This window comes from Thamnophis elegans, chromosome Z, assembly GCF_009769535.1.
Source record: "Thamnophis elegans isolate rThaEle1 chromosome Z, rThaEle1.pri, whole genome shotgun sequence".
Taxonomy (NCBI): domain Eukaryota; kingdom Metazoa; phylum Chordata; class Lepidosauria; order Squamata; family Colubridae; genus Thamnophis; species Thamnophis elegans.
Genome location: NC_045558.1, coordinates 113252855 through 113269197, shown reverse-complemented (window position 1 = coordinate 113269197; position 16343 = coordinate 113252855). Strand labels below are relative to the sequence as shown.

At 39.3% G+C, this 16343-nt stretch overlaps 1 protein-coding gene across 1 annotated transcript in view; it reads left to right on the top strand.

The window, feature by feature from the left end:
• LOC116521514 (von Willebrand factor A domain-containing protein 5A-like) overlaps positions 1-16003 on the top strand; it is a 37539-nt gene extending 21536 nt beyond the window's left edge. The window contains exons 12-22 of the mRNA XM_032236177.1: positions 1236-1400; positions 1584-1687; positions 2521-2726; positions 5107-5193; positions 6259-6288; positions 7148-7262; positions 7358-7422; positions 8560-8640; positions 11853-12001; positions 13257-13380; positions 14812-16003. Of these exons, the coding sequence (XP_032092068.1) occupies positions 1236-1400; positions 1584-1687; positions 2521-2726; positions 5107-5193; positions 6259-6288; positions 7148-7262; positions 7358-7422; positions 8560-8640; positions 11853-12001; positions 13257-13380; positions 14812-14891 (1206 nt within the window). The 3' untranslated portion in view covers positions 14892-16003. The remainder of the gene's footprint in view (positions 1-1235; positions 1401-1583; positions 1688-2520; positions 2727-5106; positions 5194-6258; positions 6289-7147; positions 7263-7357; positions 7423-8559; positions 8641-11852; positions 12002-13256; positions 13381-14811) is intronic.
• Positions 16004-16343: the final 340 nt, after the last annotated feature.

The following is a 16343-nucleotide window of genomic DNA, read 5'->3' as shown; positions in this document are numbered from 1 at the left end:
TTCTGCCATTTGTGGTACCAATCCTCTAATCATCTTCTTGATCAACTTTGTATGGACTTCTCTTAGCAGCTCCTTGCTTATAAGATCTCTCACATAATCTTGATGCCCTCTTTCTGTTTCCTTATTCAGATTGTCTTTGATTGTCAGTTGTGTTATCATTACTTTTGCTAATGGAATTTCTTTCTTTAAGTCCATAGATTCTTTAATTTTATCTCCTTCTATATCTTGACCTTTGGAATAAATTTCCTCTCCATTTAATTCCTCTTTCTGTATTCCATTCTTTCCATTTTCAGAAACATAACAATTACCATAGATATCAGCAGGTTTAGTCTCTTTATATTCATTTTCCACTTCGGTTTTTTGAGTTTCAATCTCCCCATTTTGCATTTGATGAATATGTTTGATTTTTTCATCATATTTTCTTCCTATGTGCTCTAGGTATTCCAGTTTTTCTCTACTATATTTGATAATTTCTTTATTTCTAAAAATATATTTTGCAAAGTTAAGACCTCTATTTTTTCTTGATGCTGTGTCATTTTAACAAACACGGCTTCTCTAGCTTGGAAGATTAATAAAATTAAAGCATAGATTCACAAAGAACATTATTTTCACTTTCTCTGGTTGAAAATATACTTCAAAAGGACATCTGTGTGCTCTTATCAGTCTGTAGCCAAGCAGTAAAAGCTAGTGACGCCAAGTCAAAGCAATTCGTGAAAGAAAGAAAAAATGTTCCATTTTAAATACACAAAACTCTGGTCAACAAAACCTCCCAGAGCGAGACACTGTTAAAGAGTTTCTTTTTGTATTTTTTTTATTTCAAATTAGAAAAAGAGGTCCAATCTTTAGATGAATTAGAAAAATACCCACAGCAATAAAAGAGGAAAACTTTATTCTGTAAATTACAGAGTCACAAGGAGAAGGTAGAAGAAGAAAACTTAATCCATCCATTTCAAAAGGTTTGCATAGATTCGATCAGTGAAAACATTTAAAAAGTAAGATAACCAAAAGTAAGGTAACCAATACCATTCCAAATTTAATTCTGCCGCTTGATTCTTCTATTCTTCAATTTAAAATGATTTTTGAGTTTTTATAGGCAGTCTTTTTTAAAAAACAATAAAAAGCTGAAAACTAGAGCTGTAACAACCTTAACATTTTCAAAGCAAATTTTGTCTTTTATTTCTCAGAGGATCCTGAAATCTTATATTGCTTTTTCATAAAATTCCTGTTTCCTGCAGGCTTTGCAAAGTCTGAAGAAGGCCCTTCAGCCAGCAGTGTCGGGGATCTCTCTGAGCTGGGAGTTGCCTTCTGGCCTTGAGGCCAACCTTGTGGGGTCAGGCCCTCAGGTCATTTTCCAAGGTCAGCGCTGCCTCATCTATGCCCAGATCCGGGGCCAACCACAGGCAAGTGATCCACCTGAGGCCCACCAACCTGAGAAATCCTCCGTCAGGTGGACGGTGCCTTGCACTGGCTCAGCTAAGGGTACTCAGTTGCCCTTCCTTCGCAGCTCTAATCCCAGAATGTCCTGATTCTTAGAAGAAAAGCATTCCCTTATTTTCCCCTTCCTTCCTTTTGTTTTTATACAGACCTCAGGCTCCATGGAAGGGACAGCCGTCGTTCGATATAATTTCCAAAATGAGACTCAGACAGAAACAATAAAGTTCTCATTCCAACTTGAGAAGACAGAAAGGTAGAACCCAGAACCCTTCCTTCGAGGTAGAACCCAAGCCTGAACAAACCCTTTAAAAGAGGCACATGAGTGTGTCAGTGGGACCACATTCAAGTTATTTCTCTGAATCCTGAGCAGATGCCCCTTTTTTCAGATTCACAGAGTTTCTTCATGAGCTGCTCCCAGCTATCTCTCCACACACGATGCAGCCAGGAGTAGCTTATGAAGCAAGAAAAAGATGAAGCTGTTTTGTTGATTCAGAGAGAGGTGCTTTTCACCTAGCAGAGTCATTTCCTCTAGGAGATAGCATGTCTTTTGTATGTTAAGCCAAATGAATGTAGGAAGCCACCACCTTAATCAGCTTTATTGCTTAGATGTATGTGTGTGTGTGTGTGTGTGTGTGTGTGTGTGTGTGTGATCTCTTGCTCTCTGGATTCGTATCCCTTAGCCAAGAGATTTGGCTGGATTCATAGTAGTTCTGGCAGTTTTCAGAATAAAAACATAGTTAAGGAGATATTGGTTGACTAAAGCCCAACAGCTTGGCAATGCAAAAGAAACCGTATGTGTTCTTACATGTTACTTCCAAGCTACAGAAATGCTCACCCAGGGGTACATTCAGGCTCTGCTTTTTTTCTTTTCAGAGAAGAGATAACAAGGATAAATCTTTTTAGCCTAGATTTTTCAGCTTCTCGAGTTAAAATGCAAAACAAGTAGTTAAGTATTAACTTTTTCTTGTATTTGCTGTCAGCTTACCCTCTGGGCACAAAACCACAATATAGAAGGAACTGAGAATCGATTAAGACTTTGATGTAATGGAAGCCCTTTCTCTACCTATCCCTCCCCTTTCTGTGCAGGCTCCCTGTTCACCGTCTTGCTGCTCAGGCATTGTTGAAGGAATTAGAAGAAGACAAGGAGAAGATGGAAGAAAAGCGGGTTCTGGCACTAGAGACAAGCCTGAGCTCTGGGGTGGTGTGTTCTCAGACAGCTTACGTGGGTGTGAACACAGAGCTGGGCAAACCGATTCAAGGACCTCTCCTCCACCGAGAAATCCCGATTTCATGTGAGTCAGGAGCCAAAGATGGCGGATAAGTCCCAGGCCTTGAGTGGCCGTTGAAACAAATGGGGGTCAGATTTGCAGCTAAGTTTCTCCAGATAGTCTGGAGTCTTGCCAGGGGAAACTTAAGTTAAAAAGCCCCATTGCTCCCTGGGTTTTAGCTGCCAGCAGTTGGCAGAGCAAGTGGCAGGTATCCACTCTTATTGATTGCCAGGTATCATCCAAATATCTTATTCTTTCAATGACCTAGCTGGATTGCTGGTTTTCTACCGCCTTCCTGTTAGGGTGTTGGATTTTTTAATATCTGAATAGGAATTATTGATTGTAATATTATAGAAATGAATACAGTACAGGTGGTCAGCGACTCACAACCATTTCTTTATGACCATTTGAAGTTACAATAGGAATAAAAAGTGACATATGACTAATTTTCACACTTATAACTATTGCAGCATCCCCATGTTCATGCAATCAAACTTCAGGCGCTTGGCAACTGGCATATATTTATGACAGTTGGACTGAACCAGGATCATGTGATCACCATTTGTAACCTTCACAGCCAGCTTCAGATAAACAAAATCAATGGGGGAAGCCAGATTCACTTAATGACTGCATGATTCACTTAACTGTGACAAAAGATGTCATAAAATGGGCCAAAACTCAGTTAAAAACTGCATCCAGATTGTTGGGAGCAATATGCTAACTCTCTAGACCACTTAGAGAGGGCTGTGAAGCTCTGTGAAGCAGTGTATAAGTCTAAGTGCTATTGCTATTACCCCTAGACTTCTACATTAGACCAGGGATGTGACACTCAAGGCCTGTGGGCCAGATCCAGCCCATGGGGTGCTTAAATCCGGCCCATAGGGCCAGCCTGGGAATATCAAAGGACCGGACCGTGGTGCCTCTGCCGACGAAAATGCTCGAAAACAGCATCCAGCAGCACTCTGATGGCTGAAAATGGGCTCCTCAGGAGGCCAGTTTTCAGTTCGTTCACAGCCCACAGAATGCTGCCGGAGACCATGGAGGGTGAAATTGAAGCGTGGGGGCAGTGCACGCCACCACCACCCTCCCACATACCCTATTTTGTCTGGTAGAGTGCCGCAAGAGGTGTCCATCCCATCTCTCCCCCCTGCTCCCTGTTCCCCCACCCCCCGCCAGCCCGTGGAGGAGAACTACAATGCTGATCCAGTCCTCAAAGAAATCCAGTTTGATACCCCTGCAATAGATCATCTCATCTTTCCTTCCATCCTACATTTCTAGGAATCTTTCTGACTTTCTTTTGTAAGAAGCTGCAAATATTTATGGAAAGTTATCTCCATTTTGGGGAAGGGGACAAGGGCAGCTTTTTAGTGACTTGAGGTTGCATTTCATGGTTAATGGCTTACAAGAATTGAGCAATGGTGAATGATTAAGGTGACCAGACGTCACGCTTGTGCCGGGACAGTCCCTCTTTTGAACAATTTGTCCTACGACTGATCTCCATAGGATCAGTTGCTCCTCTGATCATGGTCTATAAAAATGTTACTGCCTGCCTGATGCAAATTTAGACAGACGGTGCTTTGGGCTGCCCTTAAAATCCCCCCCTTTACTCCTCCCCCTGTAGAATTCAGCCCCCTGAGTTTTGCCTTTGAGGGGCATCTAAATTAAGGTGACCAGACATCCTGCTTTTGAACAATTTGTTCAATTTTTAAAAAGTCCGGATTTTTTTAAAAAAAATTAATCAAGAACCCCCCACCCCGGTCAATGGTGTCCCTCTTTACCAATGTTAAAATCTGGTCACCTTATGAATGATGCCACATAAAGCATGTAAAGACAGCTGAATTCCCCATTTTCCCAGGTTACAGAGAACTACAATCGGGGGTCATTCTAAGAAGTACATGTATGTGTTTGTGCCTTTGTGTCAGTATTGACTATTGGCTATTCAAGTCCTTATCGTTTTCTTCGCAAAGTTTCAAAAGTTATTTGCCATTGCCTCCTTCCCAGGGCTAAGAAAGTAATTGGCCCAAAGTCACCCAACTGGCTTTAGGTGGGACTGGAACTCGTGTCCCCTGGTTTCTAGACATTCTAAGAAGTAAGATAGATAATCCAGGCTCCCAGTAGTTCTCAGGAAATTTTTCCATATTCCAGCCTCAAAGTTGCTGTGTAACTCACACTGCATTTGCTGGGATCTATGCTAGCATTTCTTAACCTTAGTAACTCTAAGGTACTGTACGTAGATTTCCACCTGACTAGTTCAAGTCCACACATTTTAGAAATACTGATTTAGTCCATCTGCAGTTCATGGAGGAATAGGACACAAAGAGAAGGAAAAATTAAGCTTGGCTTAACACAATTTCTATTGCAATTATGTTTCCCTGTGTTCTGTTTTACTCTGAAATGTCTGCAGTCCTGCAGCGATGCAGCTTATCCTGCTTTTCAATGGCATCACAAACTACAAGATTTGGTCAACGTTTTCCCTCTCCTTCCGGACTAGGTAATTCATGTTGGTCATTGTGGAAATCAAAGAAATACTGTTCTCATTAATTTCTTTTATATTCTATATGGATATCAAACATGGGATGCATTCATTCATATCAATAAATGCAATAAATAAGTGTAGAATATTATTTGCCTGAGATTGTTTGGGGTTATGTTGTAACCTCTTATTTTAAGAGGCTGGCAGAATTGTGGTGGGAAACAACTGTTAAGAGTCCAAAATTGGACCTTGAGGACAATGCCTAACATTTGTTCCTCTGAAAGTCTTATTTTGAAGTTGAGGATAACAAAATATAAAGTATCATGACATGGCGATAGGGATATGAAACAGGAACTTTTATAGTTAGTAATTATAAGTTCTATAAATCTGCTATTCAGAGAATGGTTGATTATAAAGAGTAAGTTATACTTTAGTGTAGGTTTTTCTCAACTTTGGCAACTTTAAGATGTGTCAATTTCAACTCCAGCAATATCCTATCTGGGGAGTTCTGCAGTCCACATATCTTAAAGCTGCCAGAATTGAAAAACAATTCCTTACAATGGCCTTTTTATGACTTGTGGACTTCAACTCCCAGAATTCCTGAGCCAGCCGTAGGAGTTGATGTCCGCAAGTCATAAAGGGACCATTGTTCCCCATCTCTGCTTCAGAGCATATCTTCTTTCCTTCAGTAAAGTAATCTTGTAATCCTGAAAGAAAAATAATAGTTCATTGAACATTTTCTATTTCACCTTGCAGGCAGTTTCCTTTTTTTAACCACAATCAACAGGCATTCCTGCAAATTTCCTTTAAAGCGGAAAGGGCAAAATTGAGCAATAATCTTATTAAATTGGAGGGAGGGTAGATGAGAACTGCAATAATTGATTAGTGATGCACTGGAAGAAGAGCTAAATAATGCATACAAGACACATAATGTATATTCTACTGGCATTTCTCAGCTAGCCTATTGAAATTCATTTTACATAGGGTGGAGATAGCTTGGAAAGTAGTGCTCACAAAAATGTGGCTGCTAGTTTATTAAGCATTACATATCAGTTTAGCAAAATAACAAATCCTGTTTTGCAGCATGCTTCCAACAATCTACAAGCGATGAAGGTAAGTACCTACAAAATCTGTTACAGCTTTTTTTTTCCTAGTCCCTTGATTTTTGCTATTATTTTAGTACTTCTGCAGTGACTTGCATATTTCATCCTGCTTAATCAGAAAATCTAAGAAAAGGATGAATCTGTCGACCACAACACAAGTGTCAGGGGGTCAAAATAGTCAAAGTGGCAGTCACAGCCATGGAATCAAAGGCCCCACCCCTTTTTAAAATGCATCATGAAAAGGATGAAGCTTCAATCACATGTTTATAGCCACTATTTTTATTTATTTTACCCCCTTCCTTGTGGAGGTCCCAATGCAACATAGGATTTGGAGGAATGCAGATTGCCCATTGTTGTTTCAAATAAGTTTTGAAATCTTTAGACTAAGATCAGTTTGTAATATAATGTAATAATCCAGGTTATCAATAATTCTTTGTGAGTTTAGTATTAGTATTCCAACTTCAGACTTCTCACCTGAATCACCCTATATCTGCTGAAATTTAGACCATCGAGACAGGGGTGGTTTTCACTTACCTTCCGTAAAACTAAAGGTTCTCCTCATACATATGTGCTAGTCATTCCTGACTCTAGGGGGCGGTGCTCATCTCTGCTTATTTTGAGGGTCAAAAGAAAATAAGACCCTGTCTTATTTTTGGGGAAACATGGTAGGACAAAAAAGAGCCAGGGCAGGTGAGTGGTGGGTGGGCATGATTTCCTCTATTGGTTCAGGCAAACCAGTCTTATCCGGTAGAATACCACCTCTGCATCCGGACTCAAGGAGGAATAGATGGACAGAAAGAGAAGGAAAAATTAGTCTTGAGGACTTTGGTTTCTCCTGTAAGAGTGTTTATCTTATTTTTTCCTCTAAGATGATTTTGAAGATGGTGTACCTATGTTAGGAGATGCATGTCCATGCAGTAGTGATGAAGACAACGACTGTGATTTTACTCGCCCGCAAGATCAGACCACGAAAGTGCAAGCTAGGTAATTCCTGTCAGTCAATGTACAAAGCAAACAATGGATATTGTATCTATGTGTTTGGTTTGGATTATATTGCGTATTTCATCCTGCTTAATCAGAAAATCTAAGAAAAGGATGAATCTGTCAACCCCAACAGAAGTGTCAGGGGGTCAAAATAGTCAAAGTGGCAGTCAAAGTCCCCACCCCTTTTTAAAATGCATCATGAAAAGGATGAAGCTTCAATCACATGTTTATAGCCACTATTTTTATTTATTTTACCCCCTTCCTTGTGGAGGTCCCAATGCAACATAGGATTTGGAGGAATGCAGATTGCCCATTGTTGTTTCAAATAAGTTTTGAAATCTTTAGACTAAGATCAGTTTGTAATATACTGTAATAATCCAGGTTGTCAATAATTCTTTGTGCGTTTAGTATTAGTATTCCAACTTCAGACTTCTCACCTGAATCACCCTATAACTGCTGAAATTTAGACCATTCAGACAGGGGTGGTTTTCACTTACCTTCCGTAAAACTAAAGGTTCTCCTCATACATATGTGCTAGTCATTCCTGACTCTAGGGGGCGGTGCTCATCTCTGTCTCAAAGCCGGAGAGCCTATCTTGTCAGAAGATGTCTCAGTGGTCATGTGACTGGCACAACTAAGCACCAAAGGCACACGGAAGACAGTTAGCTTCCCACCAAAGGTGGTCCCTATTTTTCTACTTGCATTTTTACATGCTTTCAAACTGCTAGGTTGGCAGAAGCTGAGACAAGTAATGGAAGCTCACTCCGTTACATGACGCTCAGGATATGAACTGTCGACCTTTGCTTGCATGCATCCTGTCCACGCATGCACCCAGCCTTCTGCCCATGTGCTTTGCTCGAAAAACAGCCCTGGATGTTTAGACCTCCCTGGATAATAAGCGCAATCTGCTTTTGAGCGCATGCGCTAAAATAAGCCCTTCCCCTGAAAATAAGCCCTCCCTGAAAATATTGCAACATAGCAGCAACCATGAGGTGACCACGCTTGCCGCCTCCTGCACCCCCAAAATAAAGCCAAATGCTTATTTTGAGGGTCAAAAGAAAATAAGACCCTGTCTTATTTTTGGGGAAACACGGTAGGACAAAAAAGAGCCAGGGCAGGTGAGTGGTGGGTGGGCACAATTTCCTCTATTGGTTCAGGCAAACCAGTCTTATCCGATAGAATACCACCTCTGCATCCGGACTCAAGGAGGAATAGATGGACAGAAAGAGAAGGAAAAATTAGTCTTGAGGACTTTGGTTTCTCCTGTAAGAGTGTTTATCTTATTTTTTCCTCTAAGATGATTGTGAAGATGGTGAACTTGAGGAAGACAGCTGTGATTTTCTACCAGCCTCCAAGATCAGACCACGAAAGTGGACAGGTAATTCCTGTCAGTCAATGTACAAAGCAAACAATGGATATTGTATCTATGTGTTTGGTTTGGATTATATTGCGTATTTCATCCTGCTTAATCAGAAAATCTAAGAAAAGGATGAATCTGTCAACCCCAACAGAAGTGTCAGGGAGTCAAAATAGTCAAAGTGGCAGTCAAAGTCCCCACCCCTTTTTAAAATGCATCATGAAAAGGATGAAGCTTCAATCACATGTTTATAGCCACTATTTTTATTTATTTTACCCCCTTCCTTGTGGAGGTCCCAATGCAACATAGGATTTGGAGGAATGCAGATTGCCCATTGTTGTTTCAAATAAGTTTTGAAATCTTTAGACTAAGATCAGTTTGTAATATACTGTAATAATCCAGGTTGTCAATAATTCTTTGTGAGTTTAGTATTAGTATTCCAACTTCAGACTTCTCCACTGAATCACCCTATATCTGCTGAAATTTAGACCATCGAGACAGGGGTGGTTTTCACTTACCTTCCGTAAAACTAAAGGTTCTCCTCATACATATGTGCTAGTCATTCCTGACTCTAGGGGGCGGTGCTCATCTCTGTCTCAAAGCCGGAGAGCCTATCTTGTCAGAAGATGTCTCAGTGGTCATGTGACCGGCACAACTAAGCACCAAAGGCACACGGAAGACAGTTAGCTTCCCACCAAAGGTGGTCCCTATTTTTCTACTTGCATTTTTACATGCTTTCAAACTGCTAGGTTGGCAGAAGCTGAGACAAGTAATGGAAGCTCACTCCGTTACATGACGCTCAGGATATGAACTGTCGACCTTTGCTTGCATGCATCCTGTCCACGCATGCACCCAGCCTTCTGCCCATGCGCTTTGCTCGAAAAACAGCCCTGGATGTTTAGACCTCCCTGGATAATAAGCGCAATCTGCTTTTGAGCGCATGCGCTAAAATAAGCCCTTCCCCCTGAAAATAAGCCTTCCCTGAAAATATTGCAACATAGCAGCAACCATGAGGTGACCACGCTTGCCGCCTCCTATGTGTTTGGTTTGGATTATATTGCGTATTTCATCCTGCTTAATCAGAAAATCTAAGAAAAGGATGAATCTGTCAACCACAACAGAAGTGTCAGGGGGTCAAAATAGTCAAAGTGGCAGTCAAAGCCCCCACCCCTTTTTAAAATGCATCATGAAAAGGATTCCAGAATTTTCGATCTTGTGAGAATAGAAAAACTGTAGGGGATACCTGCAATTTGTGATTCCCAACATCTCTTCTCTGAAGTTGCTCTGAAGGTCATTCAATTAAAAATGATGACAAAAATGTGGTTGTAAGCCAAGAACTACTTGTAGTTAAAATTAAGAAATTGGGGGGGGAACAACAAAGAGGGGGTGAAACAGGTTGTTTTTTTTATTAAGGAGTTTTAATAAATTTTACAATTGTATACCCTTCCCCTTCCCTCCCTCCACCCCAATCCCACATCCCCTCCCACCCTCCCCCCCCCAACCTCCCAGAGCAAAATACAGGGTATAAACATTTAACAATCATACACTAAAATAAACTAACTAACTTTCGCATCATACCTTTCACTTATACTTGTACACTTATATAACTCCCCTATTGTAAAGCTAACTTTAGATAAATTGTAACAGTCCTTGTTCATTCATTCATAAGCTAACTGAAATGTCTTAGTCCCATATTTATTTTGAATATAATCAGTCCATCTTCTCCATTCCAACTTATATTTCTCATCTGAATGGCCCTTCAAGTATGCTGATATTTTAGCTATCTCTTCTAGGTTTGTTACTTTTAAAGTGCATTCTTGAATAGTAGGTAATTCTTCCTTCTTCCAGTACTGTGCCACCAGCAATCTTGATGCCGTTGTTAAATTCAGAATCAAATTAGTCTCTATAGCTATACAATCTGTAATTATACCTAACAAGAATAACTGAGGAGTAAACTTTATCCTCTTTTTAAGAATATTTTGAATAATCCACCATATTTTTATCCAAAATGCTTTGACTTTTTTACAAGTCCACCATATATAATAATATGTAGCATCAGCACAATTACATCTCCAGCATTTAGATTGTAAATTCGGATACATACAAGCTAATTTTTTGGGATCTAAATGCCATCTATAAAACATCTTATAAAAAATCTCTCTCTTGAGCTCGCGCAAATTTTACATTTAATACCCAAATCTTTTCCCATGTTTCCATCATTATTGGTTCTTCAAAGTTTTGTGCCCATTTTATCATACAGTCTTTAACTAGCTCTGTTTCAGAATCTCTTTCTATCAATATATTATACAATCTTTTTAAATGCATTTGACTCTGGTCCCTAATTTATTTTACCAAATTACCCTCATTTTGCATAATACCAATTTTCTGGTCTTTTTTCCATCTAGCCTTTAGCTGTCCATACTGAAAGCAGGTTTGGATTACCCTTTCCTCTTTTAGTACATTCAAAGGCTTTAACTGTGGTACACCTCTTTCTATATTAAGAAGCTCTCTGTATGTGGTTACATCCTGTTTTTGTTCTATAGAGCATAGAAACAGTTTGTTTGATGTACCAGATAATTGTGAAATCTAGAAATTGGCTCCAAAAATCTTGTTTTTAAATCTCTTCAAAATTCCATGTTAGTAACCAAATATCAAATAGAAAGTATCTTATCCCAAGGTTCCAACTCAGATTAATAAACTAGAAATGTAATGTTTCAGTCACAGGTAGTCTAGATTAATATTTTATTAAGTAAACATTTATGCTCATACCTAATGAAAGTTCTTCCATTTATCAGATAAATTTGTTTAGGCATTGCTTCACTTGACTAAGCTATTGTGATAAAATTAAATGGATTTAGAAAGATATATTATAGATAAATGTAGCTCTTAACAGTGGTGCGTTCCTAACTGGTTTACTACCAGTTTGTTCATGCTCGTGCATGCACAACACTTCTGCGCATGCAGAGTCTCTCGCCACTGCCACTACCGGTTCGACTGAGCCAGGAACAACTCACCTCTGGTTCCTAGACCTAAAAAAGACACTCCCAAGGTTGTGTCAAAAGTATATTTACCTCCAAAACTTTTGGTTTTTGCCTCTATATTTTGAGCTAGAATTGCTCAGTTCAGTTTAAACGCCATGTTCGGTATTAAGAAATCAGCCAAGAGGAAATGGAAGGTAAATATTGTATAAATCTTGATGGATTCTCAATGTGCTTTGATATTGATATTGATAGCTCAAGATCCAGGACTTGAGGAGGAAGAATCTCCCCTTTTGAAGTTGGTATCCCTGCAAAATGCAGATGGCTCCTGGCCTCATGGGTCTGCCCTAGCCATCATACTAGGCCTGAATGAGGCTGTGATCTCAGGCACAGCACCAGCCCATGTAAGTCTGTAGAGATCTTATGGCATTTACTGCAGATGGGATTCATTTGTTTGCAAGAATGCTTTTTATGATTAGAAAAGGCTATATTGTTTGGAGGAATGGAATATAAGATTAGGGTTATGTTATGCGTTCTAGAACCCTCCAGATGCACTGTGATTGAAAAGATCTGGAAGACATTAAATGACAAAATCTGAACTAAGATGACTGTTACTAAAAACATCATGGCATTGATAGAGTGTAAAACAGCATTCTTGTGAAGATGGGAGGTGTCAAAATAGGTGGGACGGCAAGCTAATGCATGCTTGCTCTCCATTTAATCACTGATTTTGCCATGATGGGGACTGGAAGGGCAGAAATATCTTATGCAGTCTCTTCCTCTAAAGCCTGTAGCATCTTAACTTCAAGTTTTCACACATAATATAGAGCAGGGGTGTCAAATATAAGCCTGGAGGCCAGATCTGGCCTGCAGGGTGCTTAGATCCAGCCCATGGGGCCATCTTGGAAACAGCAAAGGACCAGCCTCCTGCAGCCCTATACCAGTGAAAACAGATCCCAGGAGGCTGCAGGAGGCCATTGCTGCCAAAAAGAGAGCATGGGGGACCCCAGGCTCCATTTTTTCTGGCAGAGGACTATCAAAATAAACAAAAAATAAAAGAAGAAAGGGAAAGGAAAGAAAAAGAAAGATGGTAAAAGACCAAGGAAGGAAAAATAAGGAAAGAGGGGAAGGAAGAAGAAAGGAAGAGAAGGAAGGAAGGTTATGAGAGTGAAGGATGATCTCAGGGAAGTCCTGCCTTAGCACTTGGCCACCACAGATGCCCCCAACACGAGTTATGTTGAGCTGGCCATGCCCACCATGGCCACACCCATCCCTGGCTCTCTGAGGTCAAACCCAACCCCGATGCGTCCCACATTGAAATTGAGTTTGACATTCCTGAAATAGAGTATTCAGATGATCAAGCAAAGATTTCTCCATGGTAGGACATAGAATGTAACTGCCAAAAAAACAGTGCTGGAGAGGAGGCAGCCTTGACCATCACACAATGCAAAATAGGGAATTTAACTATTATCAATGAATAATATGGTATCCATTGCCTTCTTCAACACACTCGTCTGTATTCTGCACAACAGCCTTCACTTGCAATAGCATTTAGCTATTAAATAGTTACTAAACATCATTTGGCCAAACATTATGCATACCTGCTTAGGAATAATATGTTAGGCTCATTCTGTGTCTTTTTCCCACCATTGTTTTCAGGTGACCCCAGATATATGGGCAACAGTGCTGGCTGTTCTCTGGCTTCATTTGAAAGCTGCAGAGCAGAAAGATGAGTGGGAGCTGCTGGAAGGAAAAGCTGTTTGTTGGCTCAAAGTGAATGCAGGTGAGATACCATGGACAGGTAAGAGAGGAGCCAATTCGGAGATAAGAAACAGTGGCTTGTGGCACCACTTGGCCTACTTTGGGCAACCATGAAGAAAACTAAGCAATATAAGACCTGGTTTCTATTTGAATGAGAAGCAGCTAGGTTTGCTAATCATACTGGAAGTCAAAAACCTACCCCAAGAGAAGAGAATGTCAGGGCGGTTCTAAACTATTGCCAAGAAAAATATATGGATATGTCCACAGAGTCTTATGGGGATGACACTTTGGTGAATATATTCCAGTGGTAGAGTCCATTAATTTTATTTATTCCTGTATATTTACTTTATCTTTACAAGTCCATATCTTTTTTTCCTAAGAGAATAGTATGTAGTTAATGAAGTTTCTTTCTGCCTGATTAAATAGCTTACTGGGGTTTTTTTAGTTTTTTATATTGATTAAGCTTTGGGCCCTGTCCCAATTTCAGTCGCTAGGATTTAATGGTTCTAATGCTAGAATAGGACCACGACATCCAGACTCAAGTCCATCTTCAGTTCTGAAAGCTCACAAGATGGTTTAGAACTATCGCTTATGCTCATCTTAATCTAATTTTATAGGATAATTGTTGTGCAGGTCAGGTAATCAAGGGTATATGATATAAACTACTTTGAGTTCCATTGATAAACTTAATATATAAATCTGTGTTATCTTGAATAGCTGCTTGCTGTCTTCTGGATTAAAGAGCTCAGACAAAGAACCACCTTTATTCATTCATCAAATCTTCATCTGCTTTCTTATTGAACATCTCCTAATTGAGACTATTAGATCTGATTTGGAAAAAAAATCCAGAAAACATCCATGACTGGAAAATGTCTAGTGTCGCAAAAGTGCTTTTTCAAAAGGCAACTTTTTTGTTTTTCCTTGAAGACATTTTGCTTCTCGTCCAAGAACTGAAGAAGCTGCCTGAATGAGAAGGAAAACAACTTCAAGGAAAAACAAAGGAAGTCCAGTTGTCATTTGAAAAAGCACCTCTGGGACATGGATGCAAAGAGAAATTGAAGATGCTATAGTGCGCTTGTGAAATTTTGCAGCCCAGATTTGATAGCACTAAATGTACATAGTTCCCTGTTGACTGTTTCTTGGTTTCTCGGTGTATGGACTACTTCGTTTCTCTTAAGGCTATATCATATATTAAATCCCCTTCTACTTTGGGTTTAATATATATTTTGGTATTGGCCATATGAGTAATAGTAAGGAGCATTTCTTTCTATGTAGACCATATTGTAGCAAGAACGATGGACCATTACGACCTTTCTTGGTCAGTCCCCACCACTGTAGCCATTGCTTTCTGGGAATTAAAGTCAACATAATATGGGGTGCATATAGATTTACTTCACAGCACATTAATTATTCTGGATTTTGACACTTGTTTTTTTTATTTATTTATTTTCAGGAGCTCAGCTGGCTGAGTGTGTCAAAGTTGGCAATGCAGTCCTGGGAAGCAGTGTGAGCCTTCAGATTTGGGGGCTTTGAGTTCATGGAGTTATTCTTTTTTATTTTATATTGTTTATATATATATCCCTGCATGAGTAATGTGATAACTGGGTATCATACATTTCAGTACAAACAAGCATAGTTATTACATTTCATTTTCATTATTTCATATTATTTGCCCATATCTTTTACTATCACCCTTCAGTTCTAAACTTTCCTCTTACTCTTTCATATATCTTAATATATTGATATACATATACTATATTTCCCCTTTTATTTCTATCCCTATTTTAATTTTTTCCCTTCCTATCACTATTATTTTCAAAGACATGGTAATGACATTTCTGTTTCCCATATTCCATCTGTTTGGTAATCATATTTCCATTATTTTACTCTTCAGCTATTGCTGAAATGTGATCGTCTGATCCCACTCTCAGCGCAACATTAGCTATCTTTTAAAACAGAAACCCCCTAACCTTTGGGCACCGCAGGAAAAAAAACTTCCACAGATCAGCAGGAGGGAAATGGTTTTGCATTCTACGTAATACCACCCATGCACTGATGAAGCTTCACTCACTTGCACAACCCAGTTCCCAACAGGTAGTTGACCAATGCCTTGGAGTTGGTTTCAGCTGGCTTGTTTGCAAACTTACTATAGTATATGTATAAGTTTCTAATGTATCTAAATCTGTTTAATCAGTACATTATCAGACAAGCACCCTGTTTATAAATACAGGTTTAATTGTGAAATAGATACAAATATATATCAAGTCATTTGGCTTGAAAAATCATTTCATAAAAAGCATGGAAATGAAGGCCGTTTTCCTCACCTGCAAATTAATATGCAATTTAAATTCTGTGATCTGAACAGTGCTTTGGAACATGAATTCTTATACATTGGTCTCTTTGAGGCATGAAATTTCAGGAGGATTCATTTTGAGTAAAGAAAAAAAGAGGCAGGCAAAGAGGGGCATGAGCTTCTTTACATCACAACAGTCACAAGAGAACTGCAAGTTTCCATAGTTGGCCCTTTATATGTATTTGACTTGCTCAGGTCAACCTAAGAGATATAGTCTGATGGTAATTAATGTATTTTCTTTCCCTCAAGGGAAATATGTATAAATAAATGCTATGCCAATTAACAGCTGAAACCATGAGTCTAATCTTTTAATAACCTTCATTATGGATAAGGTATGTAGGCTGTATTCCTCTGAACTGCTTAATTATGAAGTTAATAGATTTTTTAATAATTAGCCATCAAATATAGAAGGGATGTTTCAGCTTCTGGTTTAGGGAAACACAAGTTCTGATATCATTACATATAATGCTGTGCATTAAACACTGAAGCAAACCAAAGTAGATGGATCTTAGGCATTTTTACACACTTTCATAGAATAATTTCCAATCAAGAAGCTATGGGCCCAGGATAAAGTACCAAGATTTTGAAGAGGCAAATTAAAAAAAACTGCAGACCTCCCAAAAAGGGCCATT